The 22,304-nt window shown below is 41.8% G+C and overlaps 1 protein-coding gene across 2 annotated transcripts in view; it reads right to left on the reverse strand.

Moving 5' to 3' along the window:
• The window catches only part of alk (ALK receptor tyrosine kinase), a 393,824-nt gene that overhangs the window by 240,451 nt on the left and 131,069 nt on the right, over nucleotides 1-22,304 (reverse strand). For both annotated transcript variants that reach the window (XM_031321258.2, XM_031321259.2), the window contains exon 2: nucleotides 15,420-15,530. In XM_031321258.2, coding sequence (XP_031177118.1) covers nucleotides 15,420-15,530 — 111 coding nt within the window. The remainder of the gene's footprint in view (nucleotides 1-15,419; nucleotides 15,531-22,304) is intronic.

Here is a 22,304-nt window from a genome sequence, read left to right on the forward strand (position 1 = left end):
AGGGTCAAGAGAAATCCTTCACAACAGACCCTCTATGGCTATGAAGATACTGAAGAAACTACAGACAAAACCAAAACCATAAAAAGCTCTACAGTATGTTCCAAATTACTAACAGTTTGATAGTTTCCCATCGTCTCAGTCAATCGCTAATTCATACTTAATTTGGTCAATGAATCTCCATTTAAGACAGACACTTCTTTTTCAAATTTAAAGGTTCAGTAGGTAACTTTAATAAAACATTTGTCATATTTGCCTAAACTTTGACTAGCACCGCCCACCAGTGGGAGCAAACACTCTTAATTTTACAGCTGAACAGTACACTAAAATATGTATCTAAAAACATTTGAGGCAAGAAATAGGCAATTCAGTAACAGAATCTTGATTCATATTTGATCAGCGCTGCCTAGTTTTACAGTTTGACCGTAGTTCACAAGCAGTCATTGACACTAGAGATGTTCCAGTATCGGTATCGGCTCCGATACTGCCTAAAACACGGGTATCGGTATCGGGAAGTACTGGAGTTTATGCACCGATCCGATACCATGTAAGAAAGCCCTAAAGAAAATCCACGTTAAAGTAGTTTATTTATGTTCTTTTTCCGTTATAACTGACTGTCAAACTGGATAATAAAAGAAAGTTCCGTGGCATTCATGTTTCACAAAGAGTTTAACCTGAGCCAGACCGACAACAAAGATAGAAATCATATCACATCCATACAGATGATAGTATTCAGCTGTTAAAACATGATAAAATATATGACACTGGTATCGGATCGGTACTCGGTATCGGCCGATACGCAAGTTCAGGTATCCAAATCGGTATCGGGAAGCAAAAAATGGTATCGGACCATCTCTAATTGACACTGTGTTAGACTAGAGACTTCTCGCCTCCGATTGGTTGTTATGCCATTAGGAGCTCCTGGAGAAGGCAGAGGAACGTGAGTCTTTCACAAATTATCTGATTCATATACTACTGTAAAGATATAGTGCCAGATATGACAAAAATCTATTTTCTATAATTTCATTCGTGATATATTTAAAGTAGCTGTCAGAGATAATCTCCTGAGTGGGAAATGTGAGAGACTAATGCCGTGATATTAATGAGACCTTAGTGTTTGAAGAATGCAAGTGAGATACTAAGAATTGGTGTTAAAGACTTGATGCATTTTCTGTTGTGGCATTTGATAGTCTAATGGCCCTTGGGTGTGACATTAATAAATGGAATTAAATCTGTGCTCTTTGTCACCTTGTATATGAATATTGCCAATATATTAAAAACAACTTAAAAATGAAACTTTTCGCTTATTTGTTTAGACTAGTCACACATGGGAAGACATGCTCATGGGTGCTTGAGACAAACTATCCTCCACAGCATTAAAAAGCTGTGCAAACGGAACAATGTGCACACTAGTACAGTAGGGGTTGGAAGGGCTGAATGATGTGACCCCAGGAGGATGCCATATTTAAGCACCTGCACCACTGCTCTAACTTTTATACCCCCCTGCCTTTGCAAATGTGTTTTATTCCACTGCTGTGTCTCATTACACAAGAACAGCACTACCAGCTGTGTAAGGCAGATGTTCTATTGTAGAGCACGGCAACTCCTCAAGTGGCTAGCATCCATCTGAGTGCCTCTGTTACAGCTGGCAGCCACAGCTGAACCAGGACAATCCATCTTGATAAAGAGAATAGGTCTGGAGTGAGAAAAACGGCGTATGGAAGGGTTTTGCTGAACAGAATATGGCAACAGGCTGCCCCGCTGTTATTCCCCAAGGGAAGATGCACACTGTAGATGAAAGGCGGGTCAAAGGGGGCTCTGACACTACTGACATACAGTGGCAATGAAGTCAGTTTACCAGTACTGAAATGCAAATACAGACATTGGCAAACCCTGTAGCCCCTGCAGCTAAAGGCTGCCAATGGAAGCAGGGAGGCAGGGAGGCAAGAGGAAGAGTACGGGGGCCGCTGGTGGCGGGTGTCCAGTCGGTCTGTCTTGGCTTTTGTGGTAGGTAATAAATGCCAGCGGACAGCAGATGCTGTAGGGACAGCTGAGATCTATCACTGCAGCCTAAAGCCATGTTCACCGTGCCATGTTGTGAGACCTCCTCTAAAGCTGTCCTATGTAACACAATGCAATATCACCTTCTTAAAAAGCTCCTTCAAGAGGTATAAAGCATCAAAATATCCTCACTCTGAAGGGCTTTTATCATCTTGGCTTGTGGTCCCCACAAGTATAAAAAGTACAAGACACAAATATGCCCACACATACAATCACTAAGAATACAATATAATAAAATATATAAAATATTGCACAATACATTTGTTCTTATGCCCAATCAACATCTTGTCAAACTGCACAACATTTGTGGTAATAATGATTTCATTGGTTTCTCTGAACTGTGCCATTATTCATTTGGAGCATTTGTAGTCATCTGGCTTTTACTGCCCAGATGTGATCCTTCCTGCTTCAGCCACATCACGCTCCGTTCACTTATCGCCACAGAGACAAAAAAAAACCTTGTCTGGTTCGCTAACATACTAGAGATGAGAGGTCAGAGCTGTCATCATATGAAATTCTAGAAAATGTAGTCAGCTGTGTGCACGATGGATTGATTGATTCAAAAACGGTGGGGTGATCCGTTGTCTAACTGACACCAATTACAGTGAGTCCACTGCAGGCTGTCACAGCCACAGGCAGTTGAAGCAAGGTCCCAGGGTTTCACATTCAAGGATGTGTTTCATAAACAGTTGGGTGCTGGCGGGACTTTGAATCATCACTTACAGGATGACCTCCCACCCTCCAAGAGGTTGGAAAGGGGCACAAAAAAATAGCGCTGGAGCTGTCGCCACCGAGTGATGGGAATGGGCTTTGAGAGTCTGACGTGACACGGATGCACACATGCGCCTCTGGGCTCACTTACTCAGATGCTCATACCCAGGGTTTTCAATATTGGGCTCCGGTCCTTAGATCACTTTTATTACCACTCAGACTTGTTTTCTTCCAATGTCAATTTTGACTCAGCTGTGCCAGCTTTAGCCATAGACATAGACTTTTCTCTCCACCTACTCTACAAACCGCTGTATATGGTATGAAATGGTCTTCTAGATGTATGCATTAGATCAATGTTAAAGGGCAGATCCGGTACATAGTACATGTCTGTTCATCGTCCAAAATGATATTTAAATCAAGAAGACGCTAACGCCTCCGTCTTTGTTTCCCTCTTCCTTCCTTTTAACAGGTTTGCTATCTCATCTTATTTGACTGGTCCACTACAAGCTTGCTTTCGCATGTATGATGACGTATGACATTTTTTAGCTCATGGAACGTAATGCCAAAATCTACCCGCTTGAATCCTGCTTGCAAAATATGGCTGCTTAAAGCCAGTGACAGAGAAAATGATCCTTGTAAATGAGATTCATGAAAACCTCAGAATCCTTTAGCAGAATCCCAATTTCAAAGTTTAAAACTATCACTAATATTTTGCAAATTCAGTACACACAACGCTAAGCTGAACGTGCATTAAAACTACAGCTCCATTTCTTTAAAGACTATATTAAAATGATTCTTTTTTTTTTTTTAACAAGCTGAGCAAAATGAGTTACAAGGTATTTCTTTTACTAGCTGCCTGCAGTAAAGTGTTTGTGATTGTATCTGTGACATATAGCTCTGTCAATTTAGATTAGTGAACTGTGAGCAATATAATCTCTTAGTAGCCACCCGCATGAGTACATCAGTTCTTAGCATAAATGTGTTTTTTAGACTTAGTATTCTGTTAACAGTGTATATGATCCACACCAAAGGAACAATTCTCGGATACTGTCAAGGATTTTATTAGAAGATAAAAAAAAAAATAAAAAAAAATGTCAGAAAGAATCCATATTAAAAGGCACTAAACCCTACGGAAAAAATAACAGTGAATCTGTGATGGTACTGTATGCTCTATAGGGAATTCTGCTGCAGTCCACACCTTACATATAGAAGATTAATGTATTATCTCTCCCTCTCGCTCACTTTATGTTTGGCTGTTAAAGTTGATTAAATATGCAATATCTGTTCTTGTGTTCCTTACATGCTTAAGAAGACTGAATGATTCTGTAACTTAAAATAAAGTTAACACCTGAAAAATTGGTTCCTAATGCCTGGATTATTTAAAAAGAAAACCTTCATTATTTACAATCCAATATTTTGGCCAGCTTTGCCACCATTACAAATACCTTCTTTCTTCTTTTTCGTGTTTCTTCCATTTATCATCACTTGTACCTCTTATGATCGTTTTTTTTTTTAAGAATATTAACAATTTTTTTAAGACATGACAAAGGAGGACATTGACAGTACACTGAGATTTCTCTGTTTCATTATGTTTGACGATTGAATAGCTCTACATAAAAAACAAAAAACAAAACACCTCTATATTGTTCCCATTGCCATATCTTAGCTTTCCAACAACTCCAGCATTACATACTGGATCATTTGATGACACTCTTGTTGTACAGTATACATTATATACACAGACTGACTTTAGTGAGTAGGTAAATGTGGTTACATTTGTGCACGTGTGTGAAAATAAAAGGAAAGTGAACAAGAAATATTGTATTTCTATGCTTGGTTGTATTTTATTTGATGTATTTTATTACTTTCACCACTGTAAGCAGCCCGGTTCCCCACAGATTAATTATGACTAATTCTATAAGCACTGTGGCAGGTTCCAGATGTGTTTGTAATGGTTACTAGAAATAGGTTTTCTCTGGGTGCTTGAGAGGTCACAGAAAGACTGATCAACAGAATCAGTTTTGTGACGGTGCCAGTGCTGATGGTAGAGGGCAGGCGAGACAGAGACGCTTATGTGTGCTGATGGAGAGCTGATGCCAGGTGTCACAGCCAATTGGGAGCAAAGGATCTTTAGAAGAACGTTGACGTTTGTTTAAGCCACATGAGGAATACTGTGTACACCTTCAGGTACGTATGACTTCCGGTTGACTTCCTGTTTCCTGTTGTAGACAACGGCAGCTGCAGACTGCTTAACGCTTAACGTCCTGCGATTTAAGTCCTCTACAGTGAAATACAGTCACTCTTTGCATCGTCTAGCTGTATATTAACCGGACCTGTCTGGCCGCAGTTTCTCCGTTGTTTGTAAAACTCTCCTCCGCTCCGTTAACCAACGTCTAGCTATTTGTTGTGCTAACGGCTAGTTAGCCTGTCTGCTAGCGGGGAGGTGACGCGGACCCCTTAGGATGTTTGCCTCCTTGGAATTCTTTTCTATATTTTGGCAGTAGTAACGGAGTATCCACAGCTTGCTAACACAAGCAGGAGCATCCGCAAGTGTTGACTTGTGAACTGCAAGTGAAGAGGGATCGGTTTTGGAGAGGGCCTCCGTCAACGTTGCTACTAGCTAAACTAGCAAGCTACACGATGCCCCCCCTCAGCTGTACACCTGGCTGCGACTCGTGCCTCCTGTTCAGCCAGAAGATAGTGGAACTTGAAGCCAGAATAGCGACTCTCCACCAGATCAAGGTGAATGAACAGTTCCTTGACACCATTATCATTGGAAGTTCCCCTCACACACACACTAATGTCGGATGTTTTGATTCCACTCTGCCCTGCACTACTCTCACCCCACCACGCACTAATACAACCTCTGTCCCTGTCGTTACTTTACGTGTAAGTAAGTATTAGCCTCACGCTAATTTATCAAGACTAGGCCTACCGGCTAAACTAACGCTAGCTTCATGGCAACCTCTACACCTGGCGAGTCCCCACTCCCCCTCAGGATTTCCTCGTTGTTCAATAATACAAACAAAGAAATTGCTGACCTCAGGGAAGATGTTCGTCGGCTTTCCGAGGACTTAAAAACCAAAGATGCTTTGTTAACCGCCTGCTTGGACGTGGCTCATAATCAGTCGCTCCGGATCTCATCTCTCTCGGCGGCCTTCCAGGATACCGCGCCATGGGACCCAGCAGACTGACCAGCCGTCGTCACGGAAGACGATTGCTACCGCGCGGCGAAAGCTTCTGAGGGATGCGGTAGTCAGACGGTCCGGTGGCCTACACTGCCTGGATCGGCCAAATGACAACGTTCCTCAAAAACAATCTCCACAACCGAACGGTAAGCATTCTTCCTCTTCTTTTCCCTGCCCATCTGAAACCGACACTGACTGTTTTGCTCCCGTCACCGGCTACCCACACCCCCCCACTCCTCGTCCGCTCTTCCCCCTAACCACAGTAATTATTGGGGACTCCATCACTAGAGACCTACGGTTTCATAATGCTGTCACACACTGTTTTCCCGGAGCCAAAGTTGCAGACATCCTGGCTAAAGTTATGGACCTGATACCCTCATTTCCGACCTCTATCAAACGCATCGTGGTCCATTGTGGACATAACGACATGTCCACTCGGATTCAGGAGTGTGAGCGCACAAGGCGAGACTTTACCACTCTCATTGAGGCTTTAAAAAGCACTGGGAAGTCGGTTTTTATTTCGGGCCCACTTCCATCTCTAGGTCGCGGATCAGGCCTCTTTAGCAGACTACTCTCCCTTAACACCTGGCTCCAGCTCACATGCAGTATTCACAGGATAGGTTTTATTGACAACTTCAATCTGTTTTGGGAACGTGGCTCCCTGTTCAGCAGGGATGGGATTCATCCCAATACACGCGGAAGCCAGATGCTACGTGGAAATTTGCACCACGCCCTGCATACCCAGACCTCTGATTGACTGTTTACATCCCGTAAACACTCCCACAAGCACACTGACCAGACACACTCTCCCAAAGTCAATAATCAGAGATACAGCGCTACACGCCCCTCTGTGCTCCCTTCAGAGCAATCACCCATTCATAATCCCATAACCACCGTGTCTGGCCCCCGACTGAGACCGTTTAAACCAAACGCTAACAAAAGAGGTGCTATACTAAACAACCTAATTGGAATTAAAACAACCACTGCAACGATAGAACAGAATAGGAAAATCAAATGTGGACTATTAAATATTAGATCTCTGTCATCGAAAGCATTATTGGTAAACGAATTGATATCAGATAACCACATTGATTTATTCTGCCTCACCGAAACCTGGCTGGGCCATGACGAATATGTTAGTTTAAACGAAGCCACTCCTCCCAGTCATAATAATACCCAAATTCCACGAGGCTCAGGCCGAGGAGGGGGAGTTGCAGCCATATTTGACTCAAGCCTGTTAATTAATCCTAAACCTAAACTAAATTATAACTCGTTTGAAAGCCTTGTTCTTAATCTTCAACACCCAACATGGAAAACAGTACAGCCAATTATATTCGTTGTTGTTTACCGAGCACCAGGTCCATATTCTGAGTTTTTATCTGAATTCTCAGAGTTTTTATCATGCGTAGTCCTTCAATCAGACAAAGTACTTATTGTAGGTGATTTTAATATCCATGTGGACATTGAGAGCAATAGCCTTAGTACTGCTTTCAATTCACTGCTAGATTCTATTGGTTTCAGTCAGAGGGTGCATAAGGCCACGCACTGTTTTAACCACACCCTCGACCTTGTGCTAGAATATGGCATCAAAATTGACGATTTAATAGTATTTCCGCAGAATCCTTTATTATCAGACCATTTTTTAATAACTTTCGAATTCCTACTACCAGACTATACGAAATTAAATAAAAGTTTCTACACTAGATGCTTATCTGACAGTGCTATAGCTAAATTTAAGGAAGCTATTCCAACAGCACTTAACTCAATGTCATGCCTTAATATAACAGAGGACTGTTATGTTAACTCTAGTCCCTCCCAACTTGATAACTTTGTAGACGCTGCTACGGCCTGCCTACGGACTACTTTAGACTCGGTTGCTCCTCTCAAAAAGAAGATGATGAAGGAAAGGAAACTAGCACCTTGGTATAACTCCCAAACTCGCAAATTAAAACAAATCTCACGAAAACTTGAAAGTAAATGGCGTTCCACCAAACTGGAAGAATCTCGTGTGGATTGGCAAGATAGTCTAAAAAATTATAGGAGGGCCCTCAGAAATGCCAGATCAGACTATTACTCAATACTAATAGAAGAAAATAAGAACAACCCAAGGTTTCTTTTCAGCACTGTAGCCAGGCTGACAGATAGTCACAGCTCTATTGAGCCATCTATTCCTATAGCTCTGAGCAGTGATGACTTCATGACCTTTTTTAATGATAAAATTATAACAATTAGAGAAAAAATTCATCACCTTCTGCCCACAGCTTCCAACGACTCACCATTGGGCGCAGGAGGGCTAGAGAGAACGATAAGACCTGATACTTATTTAGACGGCTTTTATCCTTTAGACCTCCAACAATTAATGTTAAGGGTCTCTTCAGCTAAGCCAACTACCTGTCTCTTAGACCCCATTCCAACGAAGCTACTTAAAGAAGCACTACCCGTGGTCAACACCACATTACTAGATACGATCAATATGTCCTTATTAACGGGTCACGTACCGCAGTCTTTTAAAGTAGCTGTGATAAAACCTATTCTGAAAAAACCCACCCTCGACCCTGAGGTCTTAGCCAACTATAGACCTATATCTAACCTCCCGTTTCTCTCCAAAATCCTTGAGAAGGTAGTCGCTAATCAATTGTGTGACTTTCTGCATAGAAATAGTCTATTTGAAGACTTTCAGTCAGGATTTAGAATGCATCATAGCACAGAGACGGCACTGGTGAAAATCACTAACGACCTTCTAACTGCTGCTGACAAAGGACTTGTCTCCGTACTTGTCTTATTAGATCTTAGTGCTGCATTCGACACTATTGACCATACCATCCTCTTACAGAGACTGGAACATTTAGTTGGCATTAAAGGAATCGCACTAAGCTGGTTTAAGTCCTATTTTTCTGAGCGATCCCAATTTGTTAATATTAACGATAAACCATCCAAATACGCTAAAGTTAGCCATGGCGTTCCTCAAGGCTCAGTGCTTGGACCAATTCTATTCTCTTTATATATGCTTCCTCTAGGCAATATTATTAGGAAACACTCAATTAACTTTCACTGTTACGCAGACGACACCCAATTATATCTGTCAATCAAGCCAGACGAAAGCGGTCAGTTAGCTAAACTTCAAGCGTGCATTAAAGATATAAATCCTGGATGACCCACAATTTTCTGATGTTGAACTCAAACAAAACGGAAGTTATTGTGCTGGGACCCAAGCACCACCGAACTTCATTATCTAAATATATAGCTACCCTAGATGGTATTGCCCTGGCCTCCAGCACTACTGTCAGAAATCTAGGAGTCATTTTTGACCAGGATCTATCCTTTAACGCCCACTTAAAACAAACCTCAAGAACAGCCTTTTTCCATCTTCGTAACATTGCCAAAATCAGGAACATCCTGTCTCAAAACGATGCTGAAAAACTAGTCCATGCATTCGTAACTTCCCGGCTGGACTACTGTAATTCTTTACTATCAGGCTGCTCAAATAAGTCCCTCAAGACCCTCCAGCTGATCCAGAATGCTGCAGCACGTGTTCTGACAAGAACTAACAAAAGAGATCACATTTCTCCTGTATTAGCTTCTCTGCATTGGCTTCCTGTAAAATCCAGGATTGAATTTAAAATCCTTCTCCTGACCTACAAAGCACTAAATGGTCAAGCACCATCATACATAGAAGAGCTTTTAGTACCTTATTGTCCCACTAGAGCACTGCGCTCCCAGAACTCAGAGCTACTTGTGGTTCCTAGAGTCTCTAAAAGTAGAATGGGAGCCAGAGCCTTCAGCTACCAGGCTCCTCTCCTGTGGAACCAGCTCCCAACTTGGGTTCGGGGGGCTGACACCGTCGCCACATTTAAGAATAAACTGAAAACCATCATCTTTGATAAAGCTTATAGTTAGGGAGTGAGGAGTTGCAGCATAGTAGAGTAGAGTAGAGGGAGGCAGGAAGTACAAGCCCGTTCCGGCAGGGGAGAGTACGAGCCCGGTCCAGGGCCCCTCTCTTTAGCCTGCCTCTCTTAGTTATGCTATTATAACTCTAGACTGCTGTGGGAAGCTCCTTCAAAGGACACAATGAGCCGCTCCCTCTTCTCTCTTTTCACTTGTCTCCTTTTGTGTGCATCTTAGTCCCAGAAATGCCTGTTACTAACCTAGCTCTGGGGAGTTTTCTCCCCGGAGTCCCTTTGCTTCTTCTTCACCCAGAACATCGCCTTGGAATTGGGTGGCACCTACACCGGGGTCCTGGGTGCAGCTGACGCTATGGACTTACTACACCCTGCTACGCTCTGCGTTTCCCCGCAGTGTCCGACTGCGTCCTGCCGCGTCCAACCGCGTCCACCCAGGCTGCTGTGCCACACTACACCCCGTAACGCCCTGCTGTACCCTACTATGACATGAACTACTATGACTACCATTGTGATCACTGCTTCACTATCTTTATTATGACTATTATTGCCACCATTCACCACTCCCCCAACTGGTGCCGTCAGACACCGCCTACCAAGAGTCTGGGTCTGTCCGAGGTTTCTTCCTAACAAAAAAAGGGAGTTTTTCCTTGCCACTGTCGCAATAGCTACTGCTAATGCTTGCTCTTGAGGCAACCACTGTAATAGTTGGGGCTTCGTAAAGTACAGAGTTTGGTCTAGACCTACTCTATCTGTAAAGTGTCTCGAGATATCTCTTGTTATGATTTGATACTATAAATAAAATTGAATTGAATTGAATTGAATTGAATTGTCGTCTCTCCTCGGCTTCTGCCGAGAACCAAGTCAGCTCTGCTGACCAGCTCCACTCCACACCAGCCTGAGCCATGGCGTATAAGCAAGCACCACAGCAGGCGGTCAGGACAACGCTCAGGCCCAGCCCAACCTATACGACTAGAAAATCGCTACACCATTCTGATGAACGATGAGGAGTTCCCTCTGCTCTGCAGAAACCCTTCTCTGCCACGTCCCCACGGCGCTCATCCTGGCCCATCCACACAGTCGGCGCGCCCCCCTTCAGACCCAACAACTTCCACGCTGGTCATCGGAAGCTCCATGGTCAGGGACCTCTACATTCCCCCTACACCTAGCGGTCCGTCCAAGGTCTACTGCTTCCCTGGTGCCAAGGTCCGTGACATCCAGCACAAACTTCCCAGCATCCTCGCCTGCCACGCTAAGGTCGACAACATCATCGTGCATGTGGGCACAAACGACATCAGAGAGAGACGGTCGACAGCACTTCGAAAAGACTTCACCACTCTCATCACCACCCTGATGGGCACAGGAAAACGGATCGTCATTTCTGGGCCTCTACCTACCTACAGAAAGGGTGCTGAAAGATGGTCCAGACTGTTCGGGCTCCACACCTGGCTGAAACCCCACTGCGCTTCCCTGGGAATTCCCTATGTCGACAACTTCAACTTGTTCTGGGAGAGGCCCAGCCTGCTGAAACATGATGGTCTCCACCCAAACCGACATGGAGCCAGGCTGCTATCTGACAACATAACGACCATACTGAAAGTTAAGTATTGACATTCTGTTGAAAATATCACAGATTCATGCCCCCCAGGTATTGATCCTAATGGCACTTTACAAGTGAATGAATCTGAAAATGTTTTCTGCAGGGTAACATGTAGTACTAGTACTATTCCAGTTATAATCAACAATAGACCATACAAAGTGTTGAATCCCCTAAGTAATAAGGAGTTGACTGCAAACATAGTCAATTTAGCATCCAGTTCACGTCAGCCACAGGTAACCAAAAAAGGGGCAATACTTAACAACCTAATTGGAATTACAACTACCACTGCAATGATAGAACAGGATAGGAAAATTAGATGCGGTCTACTAAATATCAGATCTCTGTCTTCTAAAGCAATACTAGTAAACGAATTGATATCCGATAATCAAATTGATCTATTCTGTCTAACTGAAACCTGGCTGGGCCATGAAGATTATGTCAGTCTAAATGAAGCCACTCCTCCCACTCATATTAATACTCAAATTCCTAGAGGATCAGGCCGAGGAGGGGGAGTTGCAGCCATATTTGACTCAAACCTGTTAATTAATCCTAAACCTAAACTAAATTATAACTCTTTTGAAAATCTCGTTCTTAACCTTCAGCATCCAACATGGAAAACAGTACAGCCAATTATATTTGTTGTTGTCTACCGAGCACCAGGTCCATATTGTGAATTTTTATCGGAATTCTCAGAGTTTTTATCATGTGTAGTCCTAAAATCAGACAAAGTACTTATTGTAGGTGATTTTAATATCCATGTGGACGTTGACAGCAATAGCCTTAGTACTGCTTTCAACTCACTACTAGATTCAATTGGTTTCAGTCAGAGTGTGCACGAGGCCACGCACTGTTTTAACCACACCCTTGACCTTGTGCTGGCATATGGCATCAAAATTGAAGACGTAATAGTATTCCCGCAAAATCCTTTATTATCAGACCACTGCTTAATAACTTTCGAATTCTTACTACCCGATTATACGAAATTAGATAAAAGCTTCTACGCTAGAAGCCTATCTGACAGTGCTATAGCTAAATTTAAGGAAGATATTCCAACAGCACTAAACTCATTAACGTGCCGTAATATAACAGAGGATCTTTATGTAAACTTTAGTCCCTCTCAAATTGATCATTTCGTAGACGATGCTACGGCCTGCCTACGGACGACTTTAGACTCTGTTGCTCCCCTTAAAAAGAAGACGATGAAGCAAAGGAAACTAGCACCTTGGTATAACTCCCAAACTCGTAAATTAAAGCAAATCTCGCGCAAACTTGAAAGTAAATGGCGTTCCACCAAACTGGAAGAATCTCGTTTAGACTGGCAAGACAGTCTGAAAACCTATAGGAAGACCCTAAGAAAGGCCAGATCAGACTACTATTCATCACTAATAGAAGAAAATAAGAACAACCCAAGGTTTCTTTTCAGCACTGTAGCCAGGCTGACAGATAGCCACAGCTCTATTGAGCCATCTATTCCTATAGCTCTGAGTAGTGACGACTTCATGAGTTTCTTTAACGATAAAATTATAACAATTAGAGATACTATTCATCACCTCTTTCCCCCAACCTCTAATGGGTCACCTTTAACTGACAGACTGCTAGAAAGAACGACTAGACCTGACATATACTTAGATTGCTTTTATCCTATAAACCCTCAACAATTAATGCTAAAGGTCTCTTCAGCTAAGCCATCTACCTGTCTCTTGGACCCCATCCCAACGAGGCTACTTAAAGAAGCGTTACCCGTGGTTAACACTTCATTGCTAGATATGATAAATATGTCTTTATTGACAGGTTATGTACCGCAGTCATTTAAAGTAGCTGTGATAAAACCTCTACTGAAAAAACCCACCCTCGATCCTGAGGTCTTAGCCAACTATAGACCTATATCTAACCTTCCCTTTCTCTCCAAGATCCTTGAGAAAGTAGTCGCTAATCAGTTATGTGATTTTCTACATAGCAATAGCTTATTTGAGGACTTTCAGTCAGGATTTAGAAAGCATCATAGCACAGAGACGGCACTGGTGAAAATCACTAACGATCTTCTAACTGCATCAGACAAAGGACTTGTCTCCGTACTTGTCTTATTAGATCTTAGTGCTGCATTCGATACTATTGACCATACCATCCTCTTACCAGAGACTGGAACATTTAGTTGGCATTAAAGGAATCGCACTAAACTGGTTTAAGTCCTACTTCTCTGATCGATCGCAATTTGTTAATGTTAACAATAAACCCTCCAATTACGCTAAAATTAACCATGGCGTTCCTCAAGGCTCAGTGCTTGGACCAATTCTATTCTCCTTATATATGCTTCCTCTAGGCAATATTATTAGGAAACACTCAATTAACTTTCACTGTTATGCGGATGACACCCAATTATATCTGTCAATCAAGCCAGACGAAACCAGCCAGCTAGCTAAACTTCAAGCTTGCATTAAAGATATAAAATCATGGATGGCCTACAATTTCCTGATGTTAAACTCAAACAAAACCGAAGTTATTGTCCTGGGCTCCAAACCCCTACGAACCTCATTAGCCGAAGATATAATTACTCTGGATGGCATTGCCCTGGCCTCCAGTACTACTGTCAGAAATCTAGGAGTTATTTTTGATCAGGATCTATCCTTTAACGCCCATCTAAAACACACCTCTAGAACAGCCTTTTTTCACCTTCGTAACATTGCTAAAATTAGGAACATCCTATCTCAAAACGATGCAGAAAAACTAGTCCATGCATTCGTTACTTCCAGGCTGGACTACTGTAATTCCTTATTATCAGGATGCTCAAATAAGTCCGTTAGGACTCTCCAGCTGATCCAGAATGCTGCAGCGCGTGTTCTGACAAGAACTAAGAAAAGAGATCATATTTCTCCTGTATTAGCTTCTCTCCATTGGCTTCCTGTAAAATCCAGGATTGAATTTAAAATCCTTCTTCTGACCTATAAAGCTCTAAATGGTCAAGCTCCTTCATATCTTGAGGACCTCTTAGTACTTTATTGTCCCACTAGAGCACTACGCTCCTAGAATGCAGAGTTACTTGTGGTTCCTAGAGTCTCTAAAAGTAGAATGGGAGGCAGAGCCTTCAGCTATCAGGCTCCTCTCCTGTGGAACCAGCTCCCAATCTGGGTTCGGGGGGCAGACACCGTCGCTACATTTAAGACTAAACTGAAAACTCTCCTCTTTGATAAAGCTTATAGTTAGGGAGTGAGGAGTTGCAGTGAACGCCTAGACCGGCGGGGCAGGGTGTATAGCTGCAGACACAGCACCCCTGCTTTTCTCTGCTTCTCTTTACAGTCATCAGATTTACCTATCGTATAATCAATAATATAGTGCCTCTCCTAGTTATGCGGTTATAATTCTAGACTGCCGAGGAAGTTCCTTCTTATGACACGCTCTTTTCTTTTGTTTCCTTTTATGCACATCCTGTCTCAGAAGTGCTTGTTACTCACCTAGCTCTGGGGAGTTTACTCCCCAGAGTCCTTATGTTTCTTCTTCGCCCAGAACATCGCCTTGGATTAGGGCGACACCAAGACCTGGGTCTTGGGTGCAGCTGTGGCTATGGACCTGCTACACCCTGCTACGCTCTGCAATTCCCTGCAATGCCCGGCTACATCCTGCTGCGTCCACCGCGTCCACCCATGCTCTGCTGTGCCACGCTACATCCTGTACCGTCATAACCCCAACCGTCAGACACCGCCCACCAAGAGTCTGGGTCTGCCGAGGTTTCTTCCTAAAAGGGAGTTTTTCCTCGCCACTGTCGCAATAGCCACTGCTAATGCTTGCTCTTGGGGGAACTATTGGAATTGTTGGGGCTTTATAGAGTGTGGTCTAGACCTACTCTATCTGTAAAGTGTCTCGAGATAACTCTTGTTATGATTTGATACTATAAATAAAATTGAATTGAAGACCGAAGTGCCTTAGCCTGTCCATTTGTCTGAGGAGAGCTGACAATGTCCGACTCACCTGACATGGGTATGGAGTCGTTGGGAAAGCTCAGGTCATCCTCGGCTACCCAGGAGAAGCTCCAGTACCCTCTAGGAATGCCAGCAGCAGCTCTACCAGCCAATGGTTCACCTGCAAAAACAACAAATTCACATTTTCCTTTCAGAGCTCATGTCACAGAGACATAACATAAGTGACCTGAAAACCATTACTAAAATGTTAAGGCATTCAAAGGAATAATGATTACTCCTTGCTGTGTTTATGTGGGCTGTCTGGTTGCCATTGATTTGGCATCCATGCTGAGGTTAGGCATGGGCCGTTTACCGTTTTCAAGGTCTACCGTGGTTTGAAAAAGTCAAGGTTTCAAAACCACTAACATTTTCCGTCATACCGTTCCTAAGGTATGAGCTGTATTTTATGAGAGAAACTGCAGTTTAGTAATCCGTATCCCTGCCAGTGTGCAGTGTGTTTAATAAAATACTTTTTGTTTTTTTTACCCAGACATTTAAAAAAAATAATACATTTTAAAGCTGGAATTGCAATACCGCAATACCGTGAAACCGTAACATTTTTGCTGAAGGTTATCATACTGTCAGAATCGTATAACAGCCCATACCTAGCTGAGGTCCCATTTAGTTGGTAGTCCAACTCCACTAGCCTTATTTTCATCATGTGACGCACATACAGTAATAAGAACGGGCTGGAAAAAAATATTTTTTCATAAACTGTAAAAGTCAATGAAACGTCCACAGTACTGCAGATTAATAGCTGAAAAACTCGAGTAGTAACACAATGAACTTGAGTCATAGTTTTAAAAGTCCAAGGGCCTAGTATATGAATTGGTTATTGGATATTGATAGGCTGCATAATTACCTGTGGAAAAGTTTGCCTGATTTTGTTCGACTCTGTTCTCACCTTCTAAACTCAGAATAATTATCACAAGATCGACCAGAAGTCTGTTACTGTAAAGTAGATGCAACAACGTTATCTTATACTTCTGTAGCCCCACCTACCCACACTGCCATCACACACCGCACACACATACACCACATTATCTTTCTCAGTTTGTCCTTAGTCCATGGATAATTAGTACACCGTCACAGACCAATACACCAATGTCTAGGAAGGAGACTCTTGCATAAATCCTGCAATCCTTTCAAATGAGCCTTAAAGAGCAATTCATCGTAAACACTGCCTTTCATGGCACTGAACAGAGCACATTCAGGGTTCTTCCTGGGTTCACACTGAAGTTGTTCAGCTGCAGGTACCAAACAGTTACAGTAGATCCTTCCAGGCCTTTTAACCTTTACTGCACACATCTTTAAAGCACTTTGGGTTTACGTGTAATAAAAGGTGCTATACAAATACAATTGACATTGACTTTTGATTGATTGATTGCTTGATTGATTGATTGATTGCTTGCTTGCTTGCTTGCTTGCTTGCTTTCTGGATCAAGATGATAAAACAGCAATCCAAAAGGATGACATGCTAAAGTAAAATACTTATTTCCAGCACGGTCCTTGGTGTTACACACAGGAAACAATAGACAAGAAGCAGACAAACTCAGACTCAAAAGACATACAGTATTAGGAGGGGGGAAAAAAGATAGAGATGGTCCGATACCATTTTTTGCTTCCCGATACCGATTCGGATACCTGAACTTGCATATCGGCCGATACCGAGTACCGATCCGATACCAGTGTCATATATTTTATCATGTTTTAACAGCTGAATACTATCATCTGTATGGATGTGATATGATTTCTATCTTTGTTGTCGGTCTGGCTCAGGTTAAACTCTTTGTGAAACATGAATGCCACGGAACTTTCTTTTATTATCCAGTTTGACAGTCAGTTATAACGGAAAAAGAACATAAATAAACTACTTTAACGTAGATTTTCTTTAGGGCTTTCTTACATGGTATCGGATCGGTGCATAAACTCCAGTACTTCCCGATACCAACGTTTTAGGCAGTATCGGAGCCGATACTGATACTGGTATCGGAACATCTCTAAAAAAAGACATCACATAAAACTAAATAAATAAGAAACAAAAATGCTGTAAAAACTATCCAATTTATCAAATATTCACCTTGTTCCATAAAAGCTGCTTGACCTGTCTTTTAAAAATCCTTCGTGATGATAGGAGTTTTGTAGCAGTAGGAAAACTATCCCATGCCTTGATACCAGTGTAAAAGAACTACTTTTTAATTGCATTATTAGCTCTAGGAACTATGCAGGAGCGGATGCTGACCCTAGTATTATGACTATGCCGCGTGTGGACCATGGTTACATTTGACATTTACAAAATGATGGCTGACTAGTCTGTATTAAAAAAAATGTTAATTCATTCATTGAATTTAAATGACATCTCAACATTTACAGCTTATGTCTTTTTAAATCAAAGAACAAAGAGACATGTTCACAAGACAGGTCAAGCACATTATCAGTGTGTTTAGCTATGAAGTCATTTTTATTAGGTCTACAGGAGTGGATAATGTATATGTCCGTGGCTATAAAAAAGGACTTAACAAAAAAGAAAACAAAATAAAAGAATTTCTAACGGGATCAAGAGATATCAATAATTGGCAATTAGTACAACTGAAGCATAAGAAATGTTCCGAAAATGAGTTAAAGTACTAAGTACCTTTACCCGGCCTGAAATTGAGCCGTTTTAAATTTGACTGCTGTTTTGAATTTAAAGGACGTAGTTAATTGAAATCAGGCAAAATAGTATCGCTACAGGGGAAACTAGCTGGCTGGTCGGATACTGTATGAGCTGGCAGGCTGCTGCAAGAGTTAACTGGCTGGCTGGTTTGCTGCCTGGTAGCTGTAGTTGCTGAAGAGCTTTCAGACAAACTGGAGCTGACTGGCTGTTGTGAGAAATAGCTAGCTTTCTGACTGATTGACTGACAGACTGACTGACAGCTAGAAGGTGGACAAGCTGGTTGGCTGAGTGGCTATCACAGGAGTGGATATGACAGGAGTAGATATCACAGGAGGCAGGCATGAACCTCAACATTAGGCTCTTTATTTACAATCTATGTTCCAAACCTCACTTATGGAATGAAATAATTAAACATTCAATATATAAGCAGTCCAAACAGGATGAGGAGATCAGACATCTAAAAGTGAGCTTGGACTAGTACTATCTTTGCATTAAACAGGAGCCAGCTAAGGTAATTCAGGTGTCTGAGCAGGATGCCTGGAAACACCTAGGAAGGCCCTAGAAAGACCTAGAGGAACTATAACGACAACACCGAACAATATTGTTGGGATCACTTTCAGAGCAATTTGATGAACGATAAAAACACTGACAGCCAATCAAAATACATCTAAATTTAAAACCCAGCATGGCAGATGACACTGCGGAGAGATGGTGCATTCGTTCCACATAGGTGGGTCAATGGCGTGACTTTTCCACTTGATAGGACTTCGATCCTCTAGGTAGCTTTGTGTTTTTTTGTATTTTTAAACAGTATGAAAGTATTTCTCATGTCACAGAAACAGAGACACCCGCTCGCCTGCTCTTATCTCTCTGTGCCTGGCAAAGGCAGTGGTGTTGGCGGCCCCTAGACCTTATATTTTTTGGTTCATAAGAACATACCCAAATTCACAAATAGGTAGGATATTACTAGATATTACTGTAATCTTACGTTGCAACCATATGTAAAAATAAGGTTGCAAAGTCTGCTGTATTAGTGTATTATTATCATCAGCAGTTATAGTAATCATTATAGTTATCATTCATGGTGTGGACGGCCCTTAAGCCAGATTGTCTCTGACTTTTGAAATCTGTGGTGTGGCCAACTAAGTGCTACAGTTTGAGCTTAGCTCCAACTAACCAAACAATTATAATAATGGAATTTCCTCTACAAGGACAGAAATGAGGATGTCATATACAAATAATGAGACTGGTGTGTCAGATTCGTGTTTACACAGCTGAATCTAATTTATTAATCAAATCACAGCTCATTTAGGTTTGCTGTTTCAATTTTATCTCCGTGTCAATCAGACTCGTTAATATTTCCAGCAGGTGTGTAAATCTCCGCTCATTTCTCTTAATAAATTAGGGCAGGTGCATATTTAATTAAACTTTTTTCTTCAATGTTTAATCTCAAAAGATAACACAAATATATAGAAATGTTTTTCCCTGGTGTCTTCTTTAATAATTTATCGTTTTGGTATTTCTGTTTGGTGCCCATGAAAATCCTCGCTTTAATAACGCTGTTCAAAATGTACTCATGGAAAACATTATTTATGGCAACCATGTCACCCACGCAAGCATGTGCATAACAAACACATACTGTACACTCCTGTGCACATAGTCAGTAGTCCATGTACAATTCACCACTACAGAGGAGAATTAACTCAGCTCAGTGAACAGTCTAATTCTGTCCCACCCACACTACAAAATCCTTCAAATGCTTAGTGGATTTATCAATGAGGCTTGACTCAACCTGTCACTTAAACATGGCTGTGCACGGACATACATCTCACTTAGTCGGTTTCTTTTTGACTCTCAATCATTCAAATGTCCATATCCACATATTTTGTTTTAAAAAGACTGAAGTGGATAGTTCCTGCAAAGTCCTTAAAGATATGGGGCACTAAAGCACAAGGGAGAGACACTTAGGACAGCTTGCAAGGTAGGGGAGGAACCCTTTTGAGGGGACAGTACTATACATGATGTATGTGGTGCCTGTGGGCTTTGTTTCACGCGAGTGCAATGATCCAGAAATTAAGCCAATTACCCATGAAAAGGTGTGGGAGGGTGAGTGTACAGGTAGTGGATCTGTATGTCTAAGCAAGACCTGGTGTGGTCTTCACTGGAATGGGATGGATTCGGAAATGTTTTGCAGGTTAAATAGATGTTTCTAATATGTGTATGAGCATGGCTGATACGAGAAGATCTTAGCTTAAGTAAGATTTTTGGAAATGTAACGTAACACAACTGGTGTATCAAGCCATTACAGCTAATTAAAAAGGGAAATGAGGATGCCCCCATTTTACGCCATTCAATTTTGATACTCCTTGGCCTATTGCATCACAATTGTCCTCTTCTTTTTGCACCTTGATTAAAGATTTACCTTGGGATACATCCATTACTGCCTAAATAAATTGATTACCTGTCTAGCGCAGTGACGCGTCATTAAATGCTTGTCAAAGTCTGCCAGCACCACATCAGGCAGCTGAGGCCCGGAATTGGCTGCTCTCCCTCTGCTACAAAAGACTGCATTGATTTCCATCAGAGGAGCCCTCATGTCTACTAAGCTCTCCGACTTTCATTAAGACCTTCACAGAATTCCACACACGTTGCCAGCCCGTGTGTGTGTGTGTGTGTGTGTGTGTGTGTGTGTGTGTGTGTGTGTACACAGTCATTTTCTCACACTCTTTTCTCCTGATCACCCTTCTCACTGGGGACCTCTAGAGCCAAGGCAACCACTTCTCCAATTAAAGCAGTCTTTAAACAAGAGTGTGGTGACAGTAAATAATTCATAAATGTCTCATCCTCATTAATAGAGGTGTCAAGTTTTTCTAATTCTTAAGTCTTATGCTAACGACTAGCATTCAAGGTTAAACAGGGTTAAAAAGAGGAGGCAGATGTCTAGTGTTCATGTTAATATGCCACCTACCACGCTTGTTGTTAGCTGTAAGAGGGATAAGTTGTTTCTAAGAGGATTGCTGTATTTGTCATAATATGTTGGTACATGCATTTTTTTTACCATAAACCCCATCTTGTAAACAAGCAGGATTTTGATTTAAATGTAGGATGCAGCTTATGAACTCGGGAGTGCTGCCCGTAAAACCCTCTGTTAAGGCTTCCAATAGTGCAACCTCTTGCAAACTCACTTCTCTATCTTGTATAGCAGTCACTGAATTTTAAAATCAAAACGACAGCCCGGATTACAACCTGCAGAAAGCCAAATTAATGACATAATGAACATTACAGAAGGGGATTTTAAAATTAAAACATTGAAGGACAATTTTTTCAATTAGTCTATTCAGTAGTTTAATATTTTAAATGTTCTCAAGCTGAATAGATGTCATGAATAGTGACACATGATAAGCATCTCAACAGTTTGCAATGGATGTAAATGAGCTGCTAATGCAGTAAACTTCGCAATGAGCAGAGACAGCTTCACAACATATGATGAAATACCAGCTACGCCAAACACCAACCCCTGAAACACCATCACAGGAATGACTTCTGACAGCACTCAAGGTGCTACCCTAAGTAATGCATGTTCATTTGACATGTGTATCCAGAATTCAGAGTAATCAAACACTGATTCGCCTCTCAAGGCAAATAACTCATTTTATCAAAGAGATGGATCATAAGGCTTCAGTCTGAAAGCATTATGCAGGGGAAGAAAGGGCTGCGAAGTGACAATAAAGATGCCAACTGGTCTTCACTGATGCTCATTAAAGAAAATGATTTTACTGTTGTACACTGATGCCTTTTTTTCTTTGAGGCTTTACTACACCAGTTGTGGTCTCAAACATACAGCTACCCCTACTAAACATAGCAGGCAGCCCAGTATTGAAAAATAATGGATAAAAATGACCCATTTGAATGTACAGAGGGGCATCTAAAGTTGCAGAAAAAGTTCCCTAGTCACATTTCCTATGCTTTGTAAAATAGTTTGTGGCCACAGGGTGTCTAATTTTAATAATGGAAGCACTAATTTAATTAATTATGTAAGATGGTTCCCCTTTTTCTGCATATCTTTACTGTGCATGGCCTACTGTTGAGCTCCTGCGTTTCCTATAGATAGGGAAGATTTGGCAAAAAAAATGAGTCCCCTCAGATTAGTTTAGGCTCTAGCAGCAGCACGGAGGGAAGATGTCTTGTGACACACTGAGTCATATTCACAGCACGCTCAGAATTATTTTTTCACCCATC

The sequence above is a fragment of the Sander lucioperca genome, chromosome 18 (genome assembly GCF_008315115.2).
Source record: "Sander lucioperca isolate FBNREF2018 chromosome 18, SLUC_FBN_1.2, whole genome shotgun sequence".
NCBI classification, from domain to species: domain Eukaryota; kingdom Metazoa; phylum Chordata; class Actinopteri; order Perciformes; family Percidae; genus Sander; species Sander lucioperca.